Source organism: Synchiropus splendidus, chromosome 1, assembly GCF_027744825.2.
Source record: "Synchiropus splendidus isolate RoL2022-P1 chromosome 1, RoL_Sspl_1.0, whole genome shotgun sequence".
NCBI lineage: Eukaryota > Metazoa > Chordata > Actinopteri > Syngnathiformes > Callionymidae > Synchiropus > Synchiropus splendidus.
Window position 1 is genome coordinate 63,043,387 of NC_071334.1, and position 17,681 is coordinate 63,061,067.

A 17,681-nucleotide genomic window follows, 5' to 3' on the forward strand; every position below is an offset into this window, starting at 1 on the left:
CACGCTTGGCAATAAAAGATGTCTCATAATCCGCTTCATTTAGCCGCCAAAGATTTTAATGAAATTAATGCGCTCCTAATTAAGACGGCCCAAATTAAATACCCGCTATCAAGGCCTTAACGAGGGCACCCAGCTCTGCCCCCTCCTGACTTCAACACCATCTTCTCCTCAGGAAAGCTTTCAGCTGGATGACAATTCTGACACACACACGCGCACACACCTTTGCAAATTAGATTTTCTGGGTTTTATTTTTGTAATAACGAAATCACAGGCTTCAATCATGTTTTCTCAATGCACTTATTAGACCTGATCACGGTGCTCTCCACTGACTGGGGTCAGTGTCTTTCTCAACGCGGGGAACGCGTGTGTTTTCCATCCAGCCCTATCAGAATATGTATGATGGTTTGTTGATGGTGCGTGTCCATATGTGCACGTGCTGGGGTTCTCTCATATTCAACAATGGCGAGTACAGACCACAGCAGTGATATTGAGTTAATTGATTTTCTAATTAATTAACCAGAACGACTTCTTTTTATTTTATGTTGTGTTCGTCTCCCCGTCCTTCACATCTCCGTGTCATCAAACTCGTCACTGCGAGTTCTCTAATTGTTTTACTACCACGAACCCAATGTGACTTTCAAAATTGTCTTGAAAAGTTTGTACCATTTTATTTTGATAAAAAGGAATTCCACCTTTTTGGTTTTTAAACTTTACTTGCAGTGTTGGTAGTACAATCATCCATTTTAGAAAAACTCTACCTTTTCGCCCACCATGTTCAAGTTTCCATGTCTGAAAGTGCCAATGAGGGGACATGTGACAGACCCATTGGCCAAAGAGGATGCTTTGGGTTGTTACTTATCAACTTCAGATACTGGACATTGACCCATTCTGATCCAGTCAAGCTCATGTTTACCTGCAGCTCACCAGTCTGACAAGAAGATGGATGACCTCTGATGATCAGTACGATAATGGCTGCCTCAGCCCTCCTGACAAAAGGGGCAAGTGACACCTCTAATTTAGGTGCTCCCTCTCTGTGGATATGGGAGAACAAAAGTTCTCCTGCCTCTCAGGTCCTTCTCGTCTTGAGATAGAACATATCTTCTCCTGAATCCGCTGTCAGTCGCCTACGGACTAGAGAGTGAGTCTATTATCTCGGGAGAATAGTATGTGATGGAGAGATTAGCTGTGAGATTAGTGCGTATCAGTGAATGGCAGCAGGATGGAATGCTCTCTTATCAAACGTCTTCTTTGAAATTGGGGGACATTTTTCATAACAACGTGACATAAAGAAGTTTAAGTTCATTAATTCTTTGTTCCACTGTGATGTGATCTTTAGTCACAAGCCTGTAGGTACGCTCAGCAGTCACTGCGACTCCTAAAAAATGACCTCATCTCCTTTCCTTAAGCAGCTGACCTTTTCTTTGCCTCTGCAGCCATTCCACGGTTGGTAACATGATGGTGACAATACGTCAACATGACAACACTTTCCAATGACAATACATCTGTGAAGCGTCGTACTTCAGACACAATATATTTCTCATATCAACCAAAGAGACTTTCTGATTTTATGATTGTTGACCCCTATAGTGCCTCGCTGCAGGTTGTTGCCACTTATTTCCCATTTCAGTCGGCCCAAAGTTTAAGCGTTCCTTTTTTCCTGGAGATCATCTTAACCGTGTTTAACGCCTCAGGTTGATTTTTGGACGTCTAACGAATGACTGGATCGGCTCGCTGCCGTCGGCTCGCGACCTTTTCTGAATCACTCCCCCTCAATACTTCATTCACCAAGGCGGAGAAGTAAATCTCAGTATTTATCTGGGACATTTGTTTCCCTGAGTGGGGACCTTGTGAGCTGTCATGCCCCCTACTTCACGGCCACATATGTGTGCGTGCTTGCGTGTGTGTCACAGAGCCGGCAGAGTAAGAAGATGAAGCGTATCACCGATCTGAAGCTTCCATGTTCAATTAGCGTCGTCTAGTGCTGACGGATGTCTTCCTCTGTCTGAGACGAAAAACCATCAGTCTGAAAGATTGTTTTTATATTTTATATATTTAAAAATCCTCTTCTTCATCTGTGACACCACTGTAGAGAAATCTTAATGAGAGATGAGTATGAATTAAACCTACTGTCATGTAATTATTTATAAAGAAATGATAAAAGAAAAGGATGTTTTGCTTTTGCTGTCTGTTTGATCAACAAAAGTCAGATTTAAAAATTATATCTTATATAGCAACATTGAATCCAAGTCATAAATAATGTTTCATAACACTACATTTGAGTTTTTATGTATTTATTTTTTTATCCTTTAGTGACACAAAAAATAAAAATTGGACTATTTGTGTAAACTGGGATTCATATTTCTTCTTAGTTTGTTCAGCACACAATATGTGACTACATTTTTCCAAAGGGTCCATGTTGGTGAATTGCTTCTGGAAAACTGAAGAAAATGTTTGCTCAAACAAGACTGTTGCGACAATTAAACGATCCCAGACAAGTCTGTTGCGCTCTCACCCACACATTTGTGCCCAATCGAGTAAGTTGCTTTTGTCTGCAGGAATATAAATATTGTTATATGCGACACGATCATTATAAGCTTCACATGCTTGCGTTCGCTGCCTGTTGTGATGTCATTGGCAATTATGGCAGATTTCTCATCGTCTCCTGCCTCGCTGAGGGTCAACCCTGACCCACTGCTGTTGCGACCCACCGCCACCACTGCTGGAGCTTTAATCAAAGCTGAGCAGCAAGAGCGGCGGTCTTTTGTCCGTCACCCCCTCCCTCTCTCTGCTGGACTCTATTAAACGCAGCGTCGGCGTGTTAATGTGGTCGAGGTCCAGTGGAGTGACACGCGTGGCAGCGCTGCGGTAATTGCTAATCAGTGGACAGTTTCACCCTCCCTCTACCTACTCTGATCCCCCTTCGCCTCCTCCCTGACCTCCCTGCTCTCTCGCCTAATGAATGAGACTCAGATGAAGTGTAGGTGGAGCTTGCCGGCCTCCGCCTGCCACGTGCATGGGCGACTGAGAGTGTTGTTTAGGGCTCATTAAGACTCCTCAAAATACGCGTGCGGGCACTGTTGTGTAGGGGAAATGAATCCAATGTACATTCACTTTAGTCAGTTGAAATCAAAGGTTTTATTCTGTGTGTTTGTTTCAGGGAATGTTGCTAAAACGAAGCGGAAAGTCATTGAACAAGGAGTGGAAGAAGAAATATGTGACACTGTGTGACAACGGACTGCTGACTTATCACCCGAGTCTGCACGTAAGACACACTTCTAACCTTGCAACCCAGTCTATATGCAGACATCCACACACAGAAGTCCGTCACTTAGAGCAGCTGATGCAGTAAATTAGGGTTAAAACTCATCATGAACACTTCAACACACAAACGCCCTGCAGCTAGCCACACATACACGCTCGCACACACACGTCCATCTACATGTTTGCAGACAATAATCTGATGAAAGTCAATCAGCGAGGCTAATTAATAAGTGTGTACTGAGAAAACATGTTAAATAAGCTAATTAGCTGAAAGACCACACGCGCACTAACATGCTGCACACTTACAGTCTACATAGACACAAATGACTTAGTGCACTTGTGCGCAAAATGTGCATCTACTGAGGCACTTCCACACAAATGTGCACAGGTTTTGACACTGATGAAAAAACTGCATACAATCTACACTCATGTTTATGCACATACATCAACCTCACGGCGCCAACTAAGGAAATTATAAACCAGCACAATCACCTGTCAGACGAGGCACAAGACCAATGTAAAGCTTATGTGTAAATTAAAAGCGGCTTGACTTCAGTGCTCATCACTTCTTGTTTAATGTTCCCTGGCTTCATTCTCTTCCCCTTTACCCTGTGACTCCTGCGCTCGATCCATCTTTGACTGGCTCTCTATGGATCCATGTTTCCCCCGTTGTCAGCAATCTTGCCTTCATGCAGTTACACACTCTTCGCACACACACACACACACACACACACACACACACACACACACATACTTAAAGTGTTATCAACACAGACTCATCCCCACCTGCTGTCGATACACACATCATCCATCGCAGAAGATGATAAAATCCCTTCTTGGTGCAAATGGAGACTCAATTACTGTGGTCAATCTGTCGGAGGTGTGACGGTGTGTGTGCAACTGTGTGTGTTTGTGGGCTCGAGGATTCTCCAGTGGCTTGTTAAGATGCCGTCCGGAGTACTTGGCTTTGAATTGGCCTTTTGTCAGCCAAGCGGCAGCAGTGGGAGGCAGTCAGGAGGGGTGGGGAGCAGCAAGCAGCGTGTGAGGTGGCGGTGGGCTTGGAGAGGAAGTGTGTGATCCTAACACTCGACTGGAGCTCAAGTGTTGGAGAGGATTTAAGGACATAATTAGATTTCTACTGCGATCAATCGGCGATTTAGAGGCACTAATGAGGGTCCTCACAAATGTAGAGACACAACCTGGTTATTGGACTCCACAACCTCTTTTTTCCCCCATTTCATCAGAATACAACTAATTCATTGGAGGAAAAAAACAACTATCATTTGGTTTATAAATGTTTGCCTCTGGTCCTTGATTAGAAATGGCAACAAAGACATCAAAACAAGGTTTGCCCAACTGCAGAGTTAATCCTCTTGCAGTACATTTTTAATTATGGTGGTTTGGTGGTATAGTCACAGATGTTTGACTGCTTTCCAGCCAGCCTTTATTAGTCTTTGTTTAAGTTCTCCCTGAGTTTCAAGAGCGCCTAGAATTCCCACAGGATTCCATCCACAGGCCAGAGTGAGCAGAGCCTCTTAAAAACCATTAGCACTTATTTAATTCACTTGTTTTGTCCTGAGCTTTGAGGCGTCCTGCTGGGCGAGCTCTATGCAAGAGTATCTGTGTGTGGATACAGCCATTCAGGTGGAATTGTGGACCACTGTCTGACCACTTGAATGGTTCTTTAAGGATTATTTTGTCTTTGTTTGTCTGTGTGTGATTCAAGTATTTGTCATGAGCGCTCTTGAGCTTATCTTTTTTATCAGTGATACAGTACACTTGGGACACAAGCTGTTGGCGCAATGACAGACCCTCCAATTAAGGTCTCACAATGAGCTGTGTTTAAAGGGGTTATTATAGTCTGTGGTCCTACTTGGCAAATGAGTTATCTGTATTATTCAAGGCAAACAGAATATAAACTCAGGTGGACATTGTTGTATTTGTTTAAGATGGCAATAGTTATCCAGGATTCAGGTGTTATGTCACATGATTCTCTTCAATGCAACAAATTTTGTTTCTGAGGCACTGTGTGCTTTCCCTCTCAGGACTACATGCAAAACGTCCATGGTAAGGAGATCGATCTGCTTCGGACTACTGTCAAGGTCCCTGGGAAGAGGCCGCCAAGAGCAGTATCCACTTGTGCAGTTGCTCAGAGTCCCAAAACCAACGGACTGACCAAAGAAATGAGCAACCTGCAATTAGGACAAAATTCAGGTGAGAAACGGCATCAGGTGTGACTGATGCTGACAGAGGAAACTGCTGAGAGTAACACACAACACCTTGGGAGATGATTTCGGTAAAAACACAGTAGAGATGCATAAAGACCAACCTTTACCAAACACACCAGCGTAATGGTGTCTAAATTTACTTGATAGTGACGTGTACACTCTATGCTTAATTGTTAGTGTTTGATGTTAAAATTCGACTTCAAACTCGGTGAGTCCTTCATAACTTTTCTGCCATAGAATGAACTCAAAAACATACTTGTGTACCTTGGTTAATGTGTCATTTCTTTTTTCATGCTTAGTGTCGAACAGCACGTCAGCATCTCAGGTGACCAGCGGTGTCAGTCTAGTGTCCTTCAATAGTCGCGGAGTGGATGGGATGCATCAGCGATCTTATTCCGTTTCCAGCGCTGACCAGTGGACAGACGCAACTGTTATTGCAAACGGTAATACTCTTTTCATGTTAGAAAAAAAAAACCCCAGGTGGGTGCCATTTCCTAGTACAGGACATTTCGAATATCATGTAAGAGGCTTTATATATGCAAAGGAAGATAATAACTAAACACAAAGCAAGAATAACAACACTCAAATATGAGGGGTCACGTAACACCTAATTTATTGTTGATCCCTCACATACAAAAATACTCTCACATGCTGAAACTCAGGACCTTTTGTACACAAATATAATGCAACGTAAACGTTTCAAAACTGTCTATATCATGCATGTGGACGCACACAAGTTCACGTGCAGTGACAGATAGACAGCTGTCGGATCCTGGCGTAGTTGTTGTGATGATAACTTTGCCTGACAGTGACTGAGTCTGTGTTTAAGCCTTGAGCGCTCCTTAATATAACATTTAGAGCTGTGAAACGTTTGTGTCACACACATCTCTTTTGATCATACATCATTTCTAGATTTTGTGTTTTATAGTCAAATATTTTTCAGGACTTGAAATGTAAAATATCTTTATTATATATTTTTTCTGCTTACTATTTACACACCCCATCTTTGTGATCATTGAAATTGGATGAAGGATAAGGTTTTAACTTTTTTGAGACTGTGATTGATGCCTTTTGTTTTTTGTGATTCCCCAGCTTTAAATTAATCAAATATCTGTTTGTAAATCATAAATGTTGACACCATAACTGATTTTACTGATTTTCGATTGATCATTCAGCAGCAGGAGTCTGTGCAGCACCAATGTGAACAACCTAAGGGGTAGGGACAGGAGGGGCATTCTACCCGGCTCCTTGAGACAGTCTGAATTCCCACCCAGAACATGGTCCTGTCAGCCATGATCCATTCTCACATTTTTCCATTCCAGCTCAAACTAAATGATGGCTAAGTGATGTGTCTCCTCCAGGCCACAACCGGCGCTTGTGGAGCGTCAACGGAGAAACGCTCGCTCTGCAGCTGTCTGAGACCATATGATGATGATGATCGGAGATGAGTTTAGTTCGGTTTTGCAGACAGAAATATAGACGGAACATGGCAGTGAGATGAGAGGGATGAGACAAGAAAGAGAGATGCAATTTAAATGGAAAGTGCCAACCGTAGTTATGTTGTTCACAAAACAAGAATAGTGCGCTGTTTATCAAAATACATAATCACTTCCTCTCTCATTCTAGACCTAGTTTTGGGGGACCCAATCTGCTCCAGTCCCAGTCTCTCGAGTGCCATCAGTCCAAAGATGGAACCGCCACCGTCACCACACGCCAACCGAAAAAAGCACAGACGGAAGAAAAGCACCAGCAACTTTCGTGCTGATGGACTCTCTGGTACTGCTGAAGGTAATGTCCTGGACCCATTCTCTCCTCATGTTTTTTTTTTAATTTTATATTTACATTTATATATAATGCCTCATTATGCTTTCATCTGAACTACCTGAAGGGAGTTATTCCAAAATAATGTGTGTATTTAAAATGCATATCATATCGTCAAGTCTTCTACCCAAAACATCCTTTTTGTCACTCACTTTCATACACACTCTTCTGGGGTAACAGATGTGAAGCAGATGTGTGGCTTCAGTTTTTCATCAAGCAGCTGATGATGCGAGCAGTTCATGGAGACAGATTGACACTTCTGCTCCGCCTTTTATCTCCTTAATATAATTCATCTTGAATCGTCCATTCCATTTTACTTTTCACACCTCCCTCCCCTTTCATGTTACCTTCCTCCGACCATTCCTTCACTTTTTTTAGCCAGCGTCATCGTCAATTTTATTCCATCTCTTCTTTTCTATTCCGCCCATTGCTTTCTCTTAATTATTTTTTAATACTGTTGCTATCTGTTCTTCTGTTCTTTATCAGCTTCTTTCTCTTTTCTTCTGCATCCTGCTGTTCCGTTTTTTTTTTTTTTTTTTTTTTCCTGTCTTTTTATTTTTGATTGTGTTGTCCGTTATATCAAATAGCTCTCATTCACAACTGCACGTGTCACTACTTACTACTTCATTCAGGATAAACTTTTTCTATCACCGAGCACCTAGGTAGCACCTCGTGAGGTCGCTGTGTGTGTGCCCTGAGTGTGTCATAGCTCACAAGAAGGTTTAACTGTTATCAATATTCTACATGTGCAAAATCTTTTATCAACTGTGTCACTTCCATTATTCACTAACAGGCTCCCAATTTAGCTGTTAAGCTCTGAGTAGCCGCTCTGCCGTTGCGCCGCCTGTCAGGCCCGGCGAGCCAGTGAAGTATCATTGTGTCACGGTGAAGCTTGTGCTAATTCATAAGGGGTACACGCCTCCTGTAGTCTCGCCCTCACCCAGGTAATAGAAACCACAGTAGGAGTAGTAGTCCCATTCTTTGATGTCCTTTATATACGTGCTCATACCACTTTTAAACCCAAATATATGCAAGTTGTTTTGCAAATTTACCTATATTGTTTACTTAAAAATAAATCAATCTTATTCTGACCGCTAGGAGGACACATCCCAAATGCTCGACCATATTGCATCTTAACTCTGCCCTGGGATGTTTTCGGATTCCCAAAGATGCAGTTTTTAAATTCATATCATTCAGTGTGTTATGAACCACGTTCATGAATTGAACTTACAGACCGTATCAATGCACAGACCCAGATGATAGGAACCAACCGTGATCCCTGCTATGATGTCGAATCCGCTGAATATCAGAGAGTTATTGGCCAGGGAAGGCCCCACCCACCCTGGCTCATCAATGCCACAGTGCTCATTAATGAGCAACCAATCAGACGGCAATAGAGATGTTTGAAGTCTTGAAGTGGGCTCTTCACCCCAATGGTTCTTTTAATCACACCTGGAAGGGACTGCACCTCTTTCTTGCCCCCACAGATCAATCAAATCGTCCTCCACTCCTCGTTAACGAGCTGTGGTTTGATTCCTTTCCTGCCCCTGAGACCTTTGAAAGTCCACCTGGCGTGCTCACACACAAACACACACACTCACACACAGGTGTTTGTAGTTGCTCCTCTGCAGGTCGCTCAGACATTCCTGCTCAGACTTTTGATTTGTCAACCATCAAACCCGTGTCGTGGGTGAAGACTGCACTCAATAGAGTGCTTTCATGTTTGTCTATGAGGTCAAAAGTCACCCGCCGAGAAAGAATGGAACACACCTGAATTTGTTCTGTCGATCAAATACATTTTCAGATGCATACATATGTTGGCGCAAACAGTTTTTTTCCCTTTTGTTTTTTCAATTTAGTGTCATCACAATATTTTCTTGCAGTGAAGGATATTTCAGATGTGTAATTGTGAAGGCTTTTACTTTAATGGCTCATTCATGGTTTTTTAAATGTGCGACTGCTTGTCAGTCACTTGTTGCTCCCCCGCGGGTGGAAAATACTACAGCGGTCAAGGGTTGATTCATTCACCGCCACCCCGGTGTTTTTCTGCTCTGCTGAAGTACTTGAATGTCACTGTTTGAGGATTTGATCCAGATTTACGCTGGTGAGCACGGCATTTCAAGGATTCCACAGAATAGACTCAGACTTTTCCTTCATTTAATGAACAATTCACAAAAACAATGTAACACGTTTTAAGATGCCTTCTGTGTTGTGGATTTCCTGTAAACTCATGATTTCCTCCCACAAATAATCAGAAAACAAGTTTTTGCTGTAGTTTTGCCATCACACTTTTTAAGTGCTGTGTTTACTATTCCAATGTAAGTTTACCAGTATTGCCTTTGGAGATATTAGAATGATGACTTTCTGTTGATATCAGATAAATACTGTGTAGTTGCAATATTTGTCAGTTGAAATTGAGTCCATGACAAATGAGGCTGCATCATTTAAGTGATATTTCTACACATTTGCGAACTTGGATTGATTTTACAGAACTCTGTTGTTTTGTACCCCCATGTGGCTCTCTGTGCCGTAAAGATCAAAATTTTGTTGTTCATGTTGCTGATGATCAGCAGCTGCCCATCTATAACAACCTGACGTTTGTTGACCTGTGATCCACTTTCTCTTGTTTTCCCATCCGTTTTTGTTTCTTTCTATTGTCGCAGCCAAGCGTAAAGCGTGGAAACTAAATCGGGTTGCTAGCCTGCGCAGCATTTACGCCAACAGTCGGCACAACTCGGAAGGTAAAAAACTACGATGGTGGGCATCTGGCAGTCAGACGAGGCTCGCCCCACATCCCTGCTATGCTGCAGGGTTGGAGTCTTTGGAGTCATCATTCTCTAGTAAGCAGCGATTTGCAGCATTGGAGGATGGCAGTGTTCAAACTGGAAAAGAATCTTGTCGATTCTGTCCTGTTTTAACTCCCTCTGATGCGTAAATGGCTAACCTTGTGCTTACGTGATGCTCTCCGTGTGTTTGTTTCACTTGTGCGGTGGACACATCGGTCTGTTCCTCTATCACGTGACCCGGTCTCTTGAAGCCCAGCCCACTTCACCTGTGCGTGTTTAATCAACAAACACCCTTCCACCTCCTCCACTACAGGGAGGCATGCCTCACCGTCCTGTCGGTGTTTGTATCTCTCCTTCAGTGAAGTCCTAAAACTGTATGTTGTTGAATGACATCTTGTTCATTGAGAAGTAGTCAGTTGAATCATTTTCATTTCCGAGTGTATTTTAATGCTTTTCTTTTGGCAGAAATATCAGTGTTAGATGCTAAAATGTTAATGCTGAAACATGGTGACCAATCATATACCTTGATTTATTGGTTTGAAGGTATTATTTTATTTTGACTCCATTCCCTCAAACCTATTCGGTTTCTAGGCATCTCAAATAAAAAGTGTATAATTTTCTTTCTTCAGAAGTCGCTCCGTCGTCTGCGATATTTTCCAGGTTATTAAAGTTGTAAAAGGCCCAGAATAATATTGCAAGTAATGATCCGTGTCGGCAAGCGATCCTGTGTGCGCTGACATTTAAGCCTTATAATTTGAGTTCCCTGAGGCCCACCTCTGCTGTCACCCCACGTCCCCTCCCCCGTCTGCCTCCTGGGTCGGCCCGCCACCTATGCACCTCCTCCCCGCCTCCTGTAAATGCTCTGTGTTTGGTTTTGTTGTGTATCTACTGCGGAAAGGTTGCCGGTGTCAGAGTTCACAAATTGCCTCGCCGGCGCTCTGCGCAAGCAATGCAACAGTAGCCGAGAGCGTTCGTAGTAATTACCAAAACGCCGCTGTAGCCAGTCGCCGCTCTGTTTTCATTAAGATTCGTACATAAAAACTTGCAAGTGAACAAATATACAAATGTAAAATCCAGCTCTTACTAAACCTGTATTTTGTTTTTATAATTTGTAGTGCAGTTTAGTTCACTCCAAGTTCCCTGTGAATGCATCTCCAACTGCATATGTATGTCTGGATTTAAGTGGCACAGATTATCAAGAAATCCCATTCTGTGGAAAAAGCAGTTCTCTGTCACTGTGTTCTTCTATATTGCTAATGGTGCAGTTACTCAAATCCACGGTTATAATTATTCAACATTGAGCGCCCAAATCCTTCAGTTAGATAAGATGAATGGAAATACCAGGTGATGGGGGAACCTTTTCCCTCGTGAATGGGAACGATGGATTCTAACAACCCTGTCGATCCTTTTTTTTTTTTTGCAGAGGCTGAAGAGAACCTGGAATTCACGATAGTTTCCTTGAGTGGCCAGGTGTGGAACTTTGAGGCTACATCATACGAGGAGAGGGACTCTTGGGTCCAACTCATTGAGAGTCAGATTCTGGCCAGTCTGCAGTCCTGCGAGTCTGCTAAGAACAAGGTTGGTAACATTCTTTCATTTAACCTTGTCTACTCTCTGTCATGCCCTTCTGTGACACTCCCATGCGTTTCAGTCCCGTCTGACGAGCCAGTCAGAAGCACTGGCCCTTCAGTCCATCAGAAATATCAGTGGAAACACTCGCTGTGCCGACTGTGATGCTCCAAGTGAGTTTCCAAAGCTTGTGCACTCACACAAAAACACGCACACAAACATGCACACTAATGCACGAACTTAATCTGTGCATTAGCAATATTAACAATCTCCCTTCTGTAATGCTTCAGACCCAGACTGGGCCAGTCTGAACCTGGGTGCCCTCATCTGTATCGAGTGCTCAGGCATCCATCGCAATCTGGGAACGCATCTGTCCCGGGTTCGATCACTTGACTTGGACGAGTGGCCGTTAGAGCTCATCCGGGTGATGACAGCCATAGGAAACGAGCTGGCCAACAGTGTATGGGAGTTTGACACCAACGGACGCCTCAAGCCCGGCCCAGACGCCTCAAGGTAGCCTTCAGGAGCACATTTGATAAGCTTTGCTTTTGTCCTACTTGCATCCTGGTATGCTTGGTCACTGCATGCATCTATCGAGACTAAGTAATTGACTCATTGAGAGCAGAACATTGCTACATATTTTTGCCACCATTGCAAATTCAAAGGAAAATGCACTTGAATGTTCATGGATCCCCCAAGCTCTAACCTGCACATGGTGAAGTGCACGGCTATCAAAACAAATCTCTGTTAACTAGCATCGGGACCCACGTCTCTCTTCCCTCTCTGTCCTTCCCACACAGTGGTTAGTAAGGAAAACACACACCTTCACTCAATTTACTGACAAAGTAAACATATTTTTAATGGCCCAACATTTCTTTAACCATCATTTAAAAAAACGGAGAAAGGAAAACTAGTACTTACTGTGCTATTTTATAAGCTATAGAATCATAGAACATTTTACCAGATAGCGTGGAAACTGCTACTGGTCTTGATGTAAAGCTGTATTGGTAGAAGTTATTGCGGATGATTTCATTGAATGTGGCATGATTGCTTTTCATGTTTAGTCAGTGCAGAAGAGGTATGGAGGGTGGGGTCTGCCCCTCTTCCCCTCGGTGGTCTCCTCTGTGACTAATGGACGGCGAGGTTTCATTTAGCAAACGGCTGATTTAATGATCCTCACATTAATTATCATGCTGATGATGTTAAATATGGCCTCCAGCCGCACCTCCCTTTCCCCATTCCATCCCCGGTCTAGTCCGTGAATGTCCACATCGTGCCTCCTTCGCTTTTTCAGGAGAGACATGGAAAGAGGGAGTTCAAGGGGAAAAAGAAAGCTTGGAAGTGAAAAGATGGATGCATGTGAAAGTAGGAAACAATGAGATGAGGTTAAAGAAGAAAGGATACTTAGTGGGGCACTTTCCCTCTCATTTGAGGAGCTTTGGAAAGATATTTTGAACCCTAGTGAAGTGAAGTTTCTTATTACGCAAATTGGAAATGTAGTAGAAAATAGCTTTCTGGCCATGGGATTGACAGTCTTGTTGCTGATCATCTCTGCTGTTCAGGTTGGTCAGGAATGTTGAGCCCACTTTAACACCTCCAAAATCCATATGGCTTTGGCGAGAGCTTGGAGCAGTACTTCAGCTGCATCTCTTTCTCACTTATTTAATGAATAGCGTTATCCTTTCGCTGTTCACTTATGTTGTGTGCAGAGCAAGTGTTCCAACATTGGCATAAAAGTAGAGTTGGGCTCCTTCAAAAAAAGTATGTATATTCATGATGACTTGGATAGATATCTTAAAAATCTGAACCAAAATCCAGGAGCCCTTTTTAAATCCTGTCCATGTGGTTGTCATGATTTATTCTAATGTTTAAATACGCCATATGTAGTATGAAATATAGTCATAGATACAAGGATATTTTATAGTCAATCTGACTAAAAAAAGGATTTTTCAGTTCATACAATATATGAAAATGCTCCAGCTGAGTTCAGTGCCGTCACTGGCCAGATACTCAGTAGTCTGGAAACCGTTGCCGCGGATGTGGGCGGAGCTTAGTCAGACTGTCCCCCGTCATCTAAACGCTGCCATTTACCCTGTGGCCTGCAGTGTCACTGTCATCACCTACACTGGCACAATCACTGGTGTCAACACTGCAGCTGACGCCGCCCCCTAGGGTCGAGAGGAGGCTGCTAAGTTTGGGCACACTGCCCGCCGTTGCCACCCTCACTGTCTTCTCATCCCTTTAATTATCTGTCGAGTGTCTCATTAGCGCTGCTGCCCTGGGCCACGCCTCCTTACACCCTGGCCATTTAGTGGACAGTTAGTGACAGGGATGTTAATCTGCCCCTTTCCAGTCCACCCATGTGACCTCTAACTTCTTTAAATTAACTTTTGATTTGTAATCCCCCAAAATCCAAGTCAAAGAAATACAAAAGACAGTGACCTGTAGTATTTTACCATTCATCAATATACATGTAGTATTGAATATCCAAGAAAGAAAAAAAAATTTTTAAGATCAATTCTTTCACAAAAATGTATGTTGTTTTTGGTGTTTTTCCTTGCTTATGACTCCTTTTGATATGTACTGACTCATGCAGACAGTGCTTGTGCAACCGAATCACTGCAGACTACCTCAAAAAATCAAACATATACCAAAATATAGTCTTACTACCTGTCCAATGCGTTAATGTATAAACTCACAAGTATTATTTAAAACACACGTTACATTTTTTGACATAAGAACAGCATCATAAATTATTATTCTTGTTGTGTATGTAAGGAATCACTCGTCGATTTTTGGTGTTTATATTCAATGATGTGTCTTTGAATAGCGAAGTGAGCATAAAGCGCTCATAAGCACAGTGAGGATGATGGGAGAAGGGCTCGCTAACAGGTTTAAAATGAGTAATTTAGTCCATAGTTCAGGTATGAACTCCTCCCTTCCCTCGACATTGATGGAACCAATGGGGCCTCAGGAGGGAAGAGTAATTGCCCCCTAGGGTCTAAAGCAAGGAGTGTTCCTTCATAACGGCGTGTGATCATCACCAAGACGGGGACAGGACATTTATGTGCTCACCAGGAATATCCAGAAAAGGGGGCAGAGGAGGTGGTTTCAAACACTGAAACATTTTTTAAAATGTATGTGTGTGTGTGTGTGTGTATATGTGTATATATATATATATATATATATATATATATATATGTATGTATGCGTGTATTTTTTTTGTGTGAGTGAGTGAGTCACTCCACACTTAGTGGAGTAGCACTGTGCTGACTGTAGCTTCTCTGCTGGATGATTGAGTGACTTATCAGGATGACTGACGGACGGTAGATTATAATGGTCCCTCATCTTCATCAAGACTTTTTTTTTTTTATTATTAAATTAGGGCTAATGGACGTAGTTTTCATACATGACTGCTTGCTGCTGTCCCCCCGGCTCACTAATGAGACCTCTAATTCACGGACGACATGCGCCAATCATTGTCACGACGATCATGCTAAAAGCACATAAATAAATAAATGTGGGTTTAATCCGTCTGAGTGTGTGTATCCTCCTCCTCTGCCCCCAACTTCCTCTCTCTATTTAATAATGAGGAAATAAATAACGGCAATCGGACTCCTCCCCCCTCTCCTCCGGGTAATTGGCAAGTGGGGGAGGGGCCACTGTGTGTGTGTCTGTGTGTGTGTGTGTGTGTGTGTGTGTGTGTGTGTGTGTGTGTGTGTGTGTCTGTGTGTCTGTGTGTGTCTGTGTGTCTGTGTGTGCGTGAGCACTAATGAATTCAGACGGATTCAGTTCATGTTTGAGACGCTGGGTTGATGAACTTAGACCAATAAAGTCAGCAATCAAATAATCCAACACATTACGGTTGCATTATAAATATGGCAAATTTAATCTATAAATGATGGATGGAGCTGTCTGTAAATCTTATATGCTGTGTCATAAAAAAACATTTTGCCAAGTCAAGGTGCTTTGTAATCCATGACGAATTGTAAACCCATGTTTTGGTAAAATACAGATTTGTTTTCAGTTTTTTTACAGTGTGTGAAGGCAAAAATCATATTGTCGTTCAACAACTGTTCACCTTGTAAAAGGACACTCACAGATACACGCACTCATTTTCTATTCCTTCCAATCACATCTGAAAGTCTAAAATATTTTTGACTGCACTCTGGAGAATAGGATTTCTGCTTCTATCTGCTGCATATTTTGAAATAGAAATTTAGTGTTCTTCCATCCTAATATTTGATTAAGTAATGGTGGTTTAATCTCCTGCCTCCTTAGAACTTCAGGGTCCTCCACTGGCCCCTGCAGACCCTCTGTAGAGACCACCCCAGTGGTTAAAGCAGAGTCTTAATTCGTGTTCCCTGAAGTCATATCTCTGTTTTCCTGATCAGGATGTGACCTCTTCATCGCGTTGCCGTGACAACGGTTAATTAACTATTTCAATGCTTCTACTGCTTGTAAAAGATTGTGGGTCATTTTCTTCTTCTCCTGCCGTCGCTGGAGCGTTCCACAATCTCTCCTTCGTCCCACTCGCACTCATCCCATTCTAATTTACATCCCCTCTACCTTCGCCTTTCCCCCGCTATAATTACCCGTGTCCATCCGAGGGCGGCTAATGACCCACTCTGCAAAGGCTAATTGATTTCAGACTCTGGTTTCTGTGTTTAAAAAAAAAAAGTCTCAGGTTTAGAGTGAGAGGAGAGAGGAGGTATTTTTGGTGTCTCACCTCATTGCAGCGCCACCGTGTGATAGTATCGCGGTCTCAGCAAGACCGCGAGCTGCTGTTGCTCCGTAGCTATTAATCCTTTAATGAGAAGGCTAATTAGACCAGGCGATGCTGTTTAGCTCCGCCCCCTTTATGTCACTCAATATTTCATAGCCACGTGTATGTGTACAACACACTGTGGTGTGCAGCCATCAGTCAGGCATGGAGCTCCGGATCGTCTTTGAGTGACAAACTTACACATTTGCACACGGTGAACTCAAAATGCAGAAGCTTCTTTTTCCTCTGAAATGTTTGGTTTATTGAACTGAGATGCCATTGTGGAATCCATCAACAACATTTTGTCGTCTGCGGTACATAATAACCCGTTGCTGGCCGTGTTTTGTGATTTTGAGGGTTTGTTATTCAACAGTCAGATAACAGGAACTGAGTCCCTTGTTTGGTTCGCATGTTCGCAGCTTGTGTGTTGTGTCCTTAATGGAGGACAATGAGCTATAAAATTATGATACGCAACTTTGCATCTTTCACTTATTATTTTCAATTGAATAAAACATATACAGAGACACACACCTTCAGCCTCTGGGCCTGTGTGTGACTGTGTGTCAGACTCGTGTTTAATTATCTACCCAGCATGCATCAGTGCAGGGGAACAGTGTTCTGTCTAATGGGATGTGAAAAGACACTCGCACACATTAGCACATAAATATGATTGTGTGCGCATGTTAACACATCTTGACACACAAACACACAGGCGCGCACACTCAAACTGTGTGGTTAATTAGTGCAATTAGCTTCTCTAGTGTCCAGACTTGTGTTTTCAAGACTCGTTAGATCGAGATGACAGAGAGTCACTGTTTATACACACACACACACACACTCACACACCTTTCTCTCTCTCTGTCTGTTACTCATATACCCACACATATATAGACACTCAACATGGAGAAATTCACAAATAGACTTTTGTCTCCACCACTGCTAATACTATGGATCCTGTCTTTAAAATATGGCACAGCTTAGAAACGTTTCAGACGTACACACACGTGCAACATCCTGACCAACACTCTTGGAAAACCACTATCATAAAATGAATAAAAGTCAATAGTGAAAAAAAATTGTTAAATATCATTAGTTAAATAAAAATAATAAAGGAGCAGGTGAAACTACATTCACACAATGTATGCCACAGTGTTTGATCTAGAGATCTTGATCCACACACACACACACACACACACACACACACACACACACACACACACTAGTATATGTGTTTGGGCACCTAGCAACCGC

At 42.6% G+C, this 17,681-nt stretch overlaps 1 protein-coding gene across 7 annotated transcripts in view; it reads left to right on the plus strand.

Annotated features, from left to right (window-relative positions):
- The window catches only part of agap1 (ArfGAP with GTPase domain, ankyrin repeat and PH domain 1), a 44,756-nt gene that overhangs the window by 24,236 nt on the left and 2,839 nt on the right, over nt 1-17,681 (plus strand). For 4 of the 7 annotated variants that reach the window (XM_053856873.1, XM_053856881.1, XM_053856857.1 and 1 more), the window contains 7 exons: nt 3,158-3,262; nt 5,307-5,475; nt 5,789-5,932; nt 7,116-7,277; nt 11,520-11,674; nt 11,748-11,838; nt 11,956-12,178. In XM_053856873.1, the coding sequence (XP_053712848.1) occupies nt 3,158-3,262; nt 5,307-5,475; nt 5,789-5,932; nt 7,116-7,277; nt 11,520-11,674; nt 11,748-11,838; nt 11,956-12,178 (1,049 nt within the window). The other 3 variants (XM_053856902.1, XR_008413916.1, XM_053856891.1) reach the window with 3 other exon arrangements.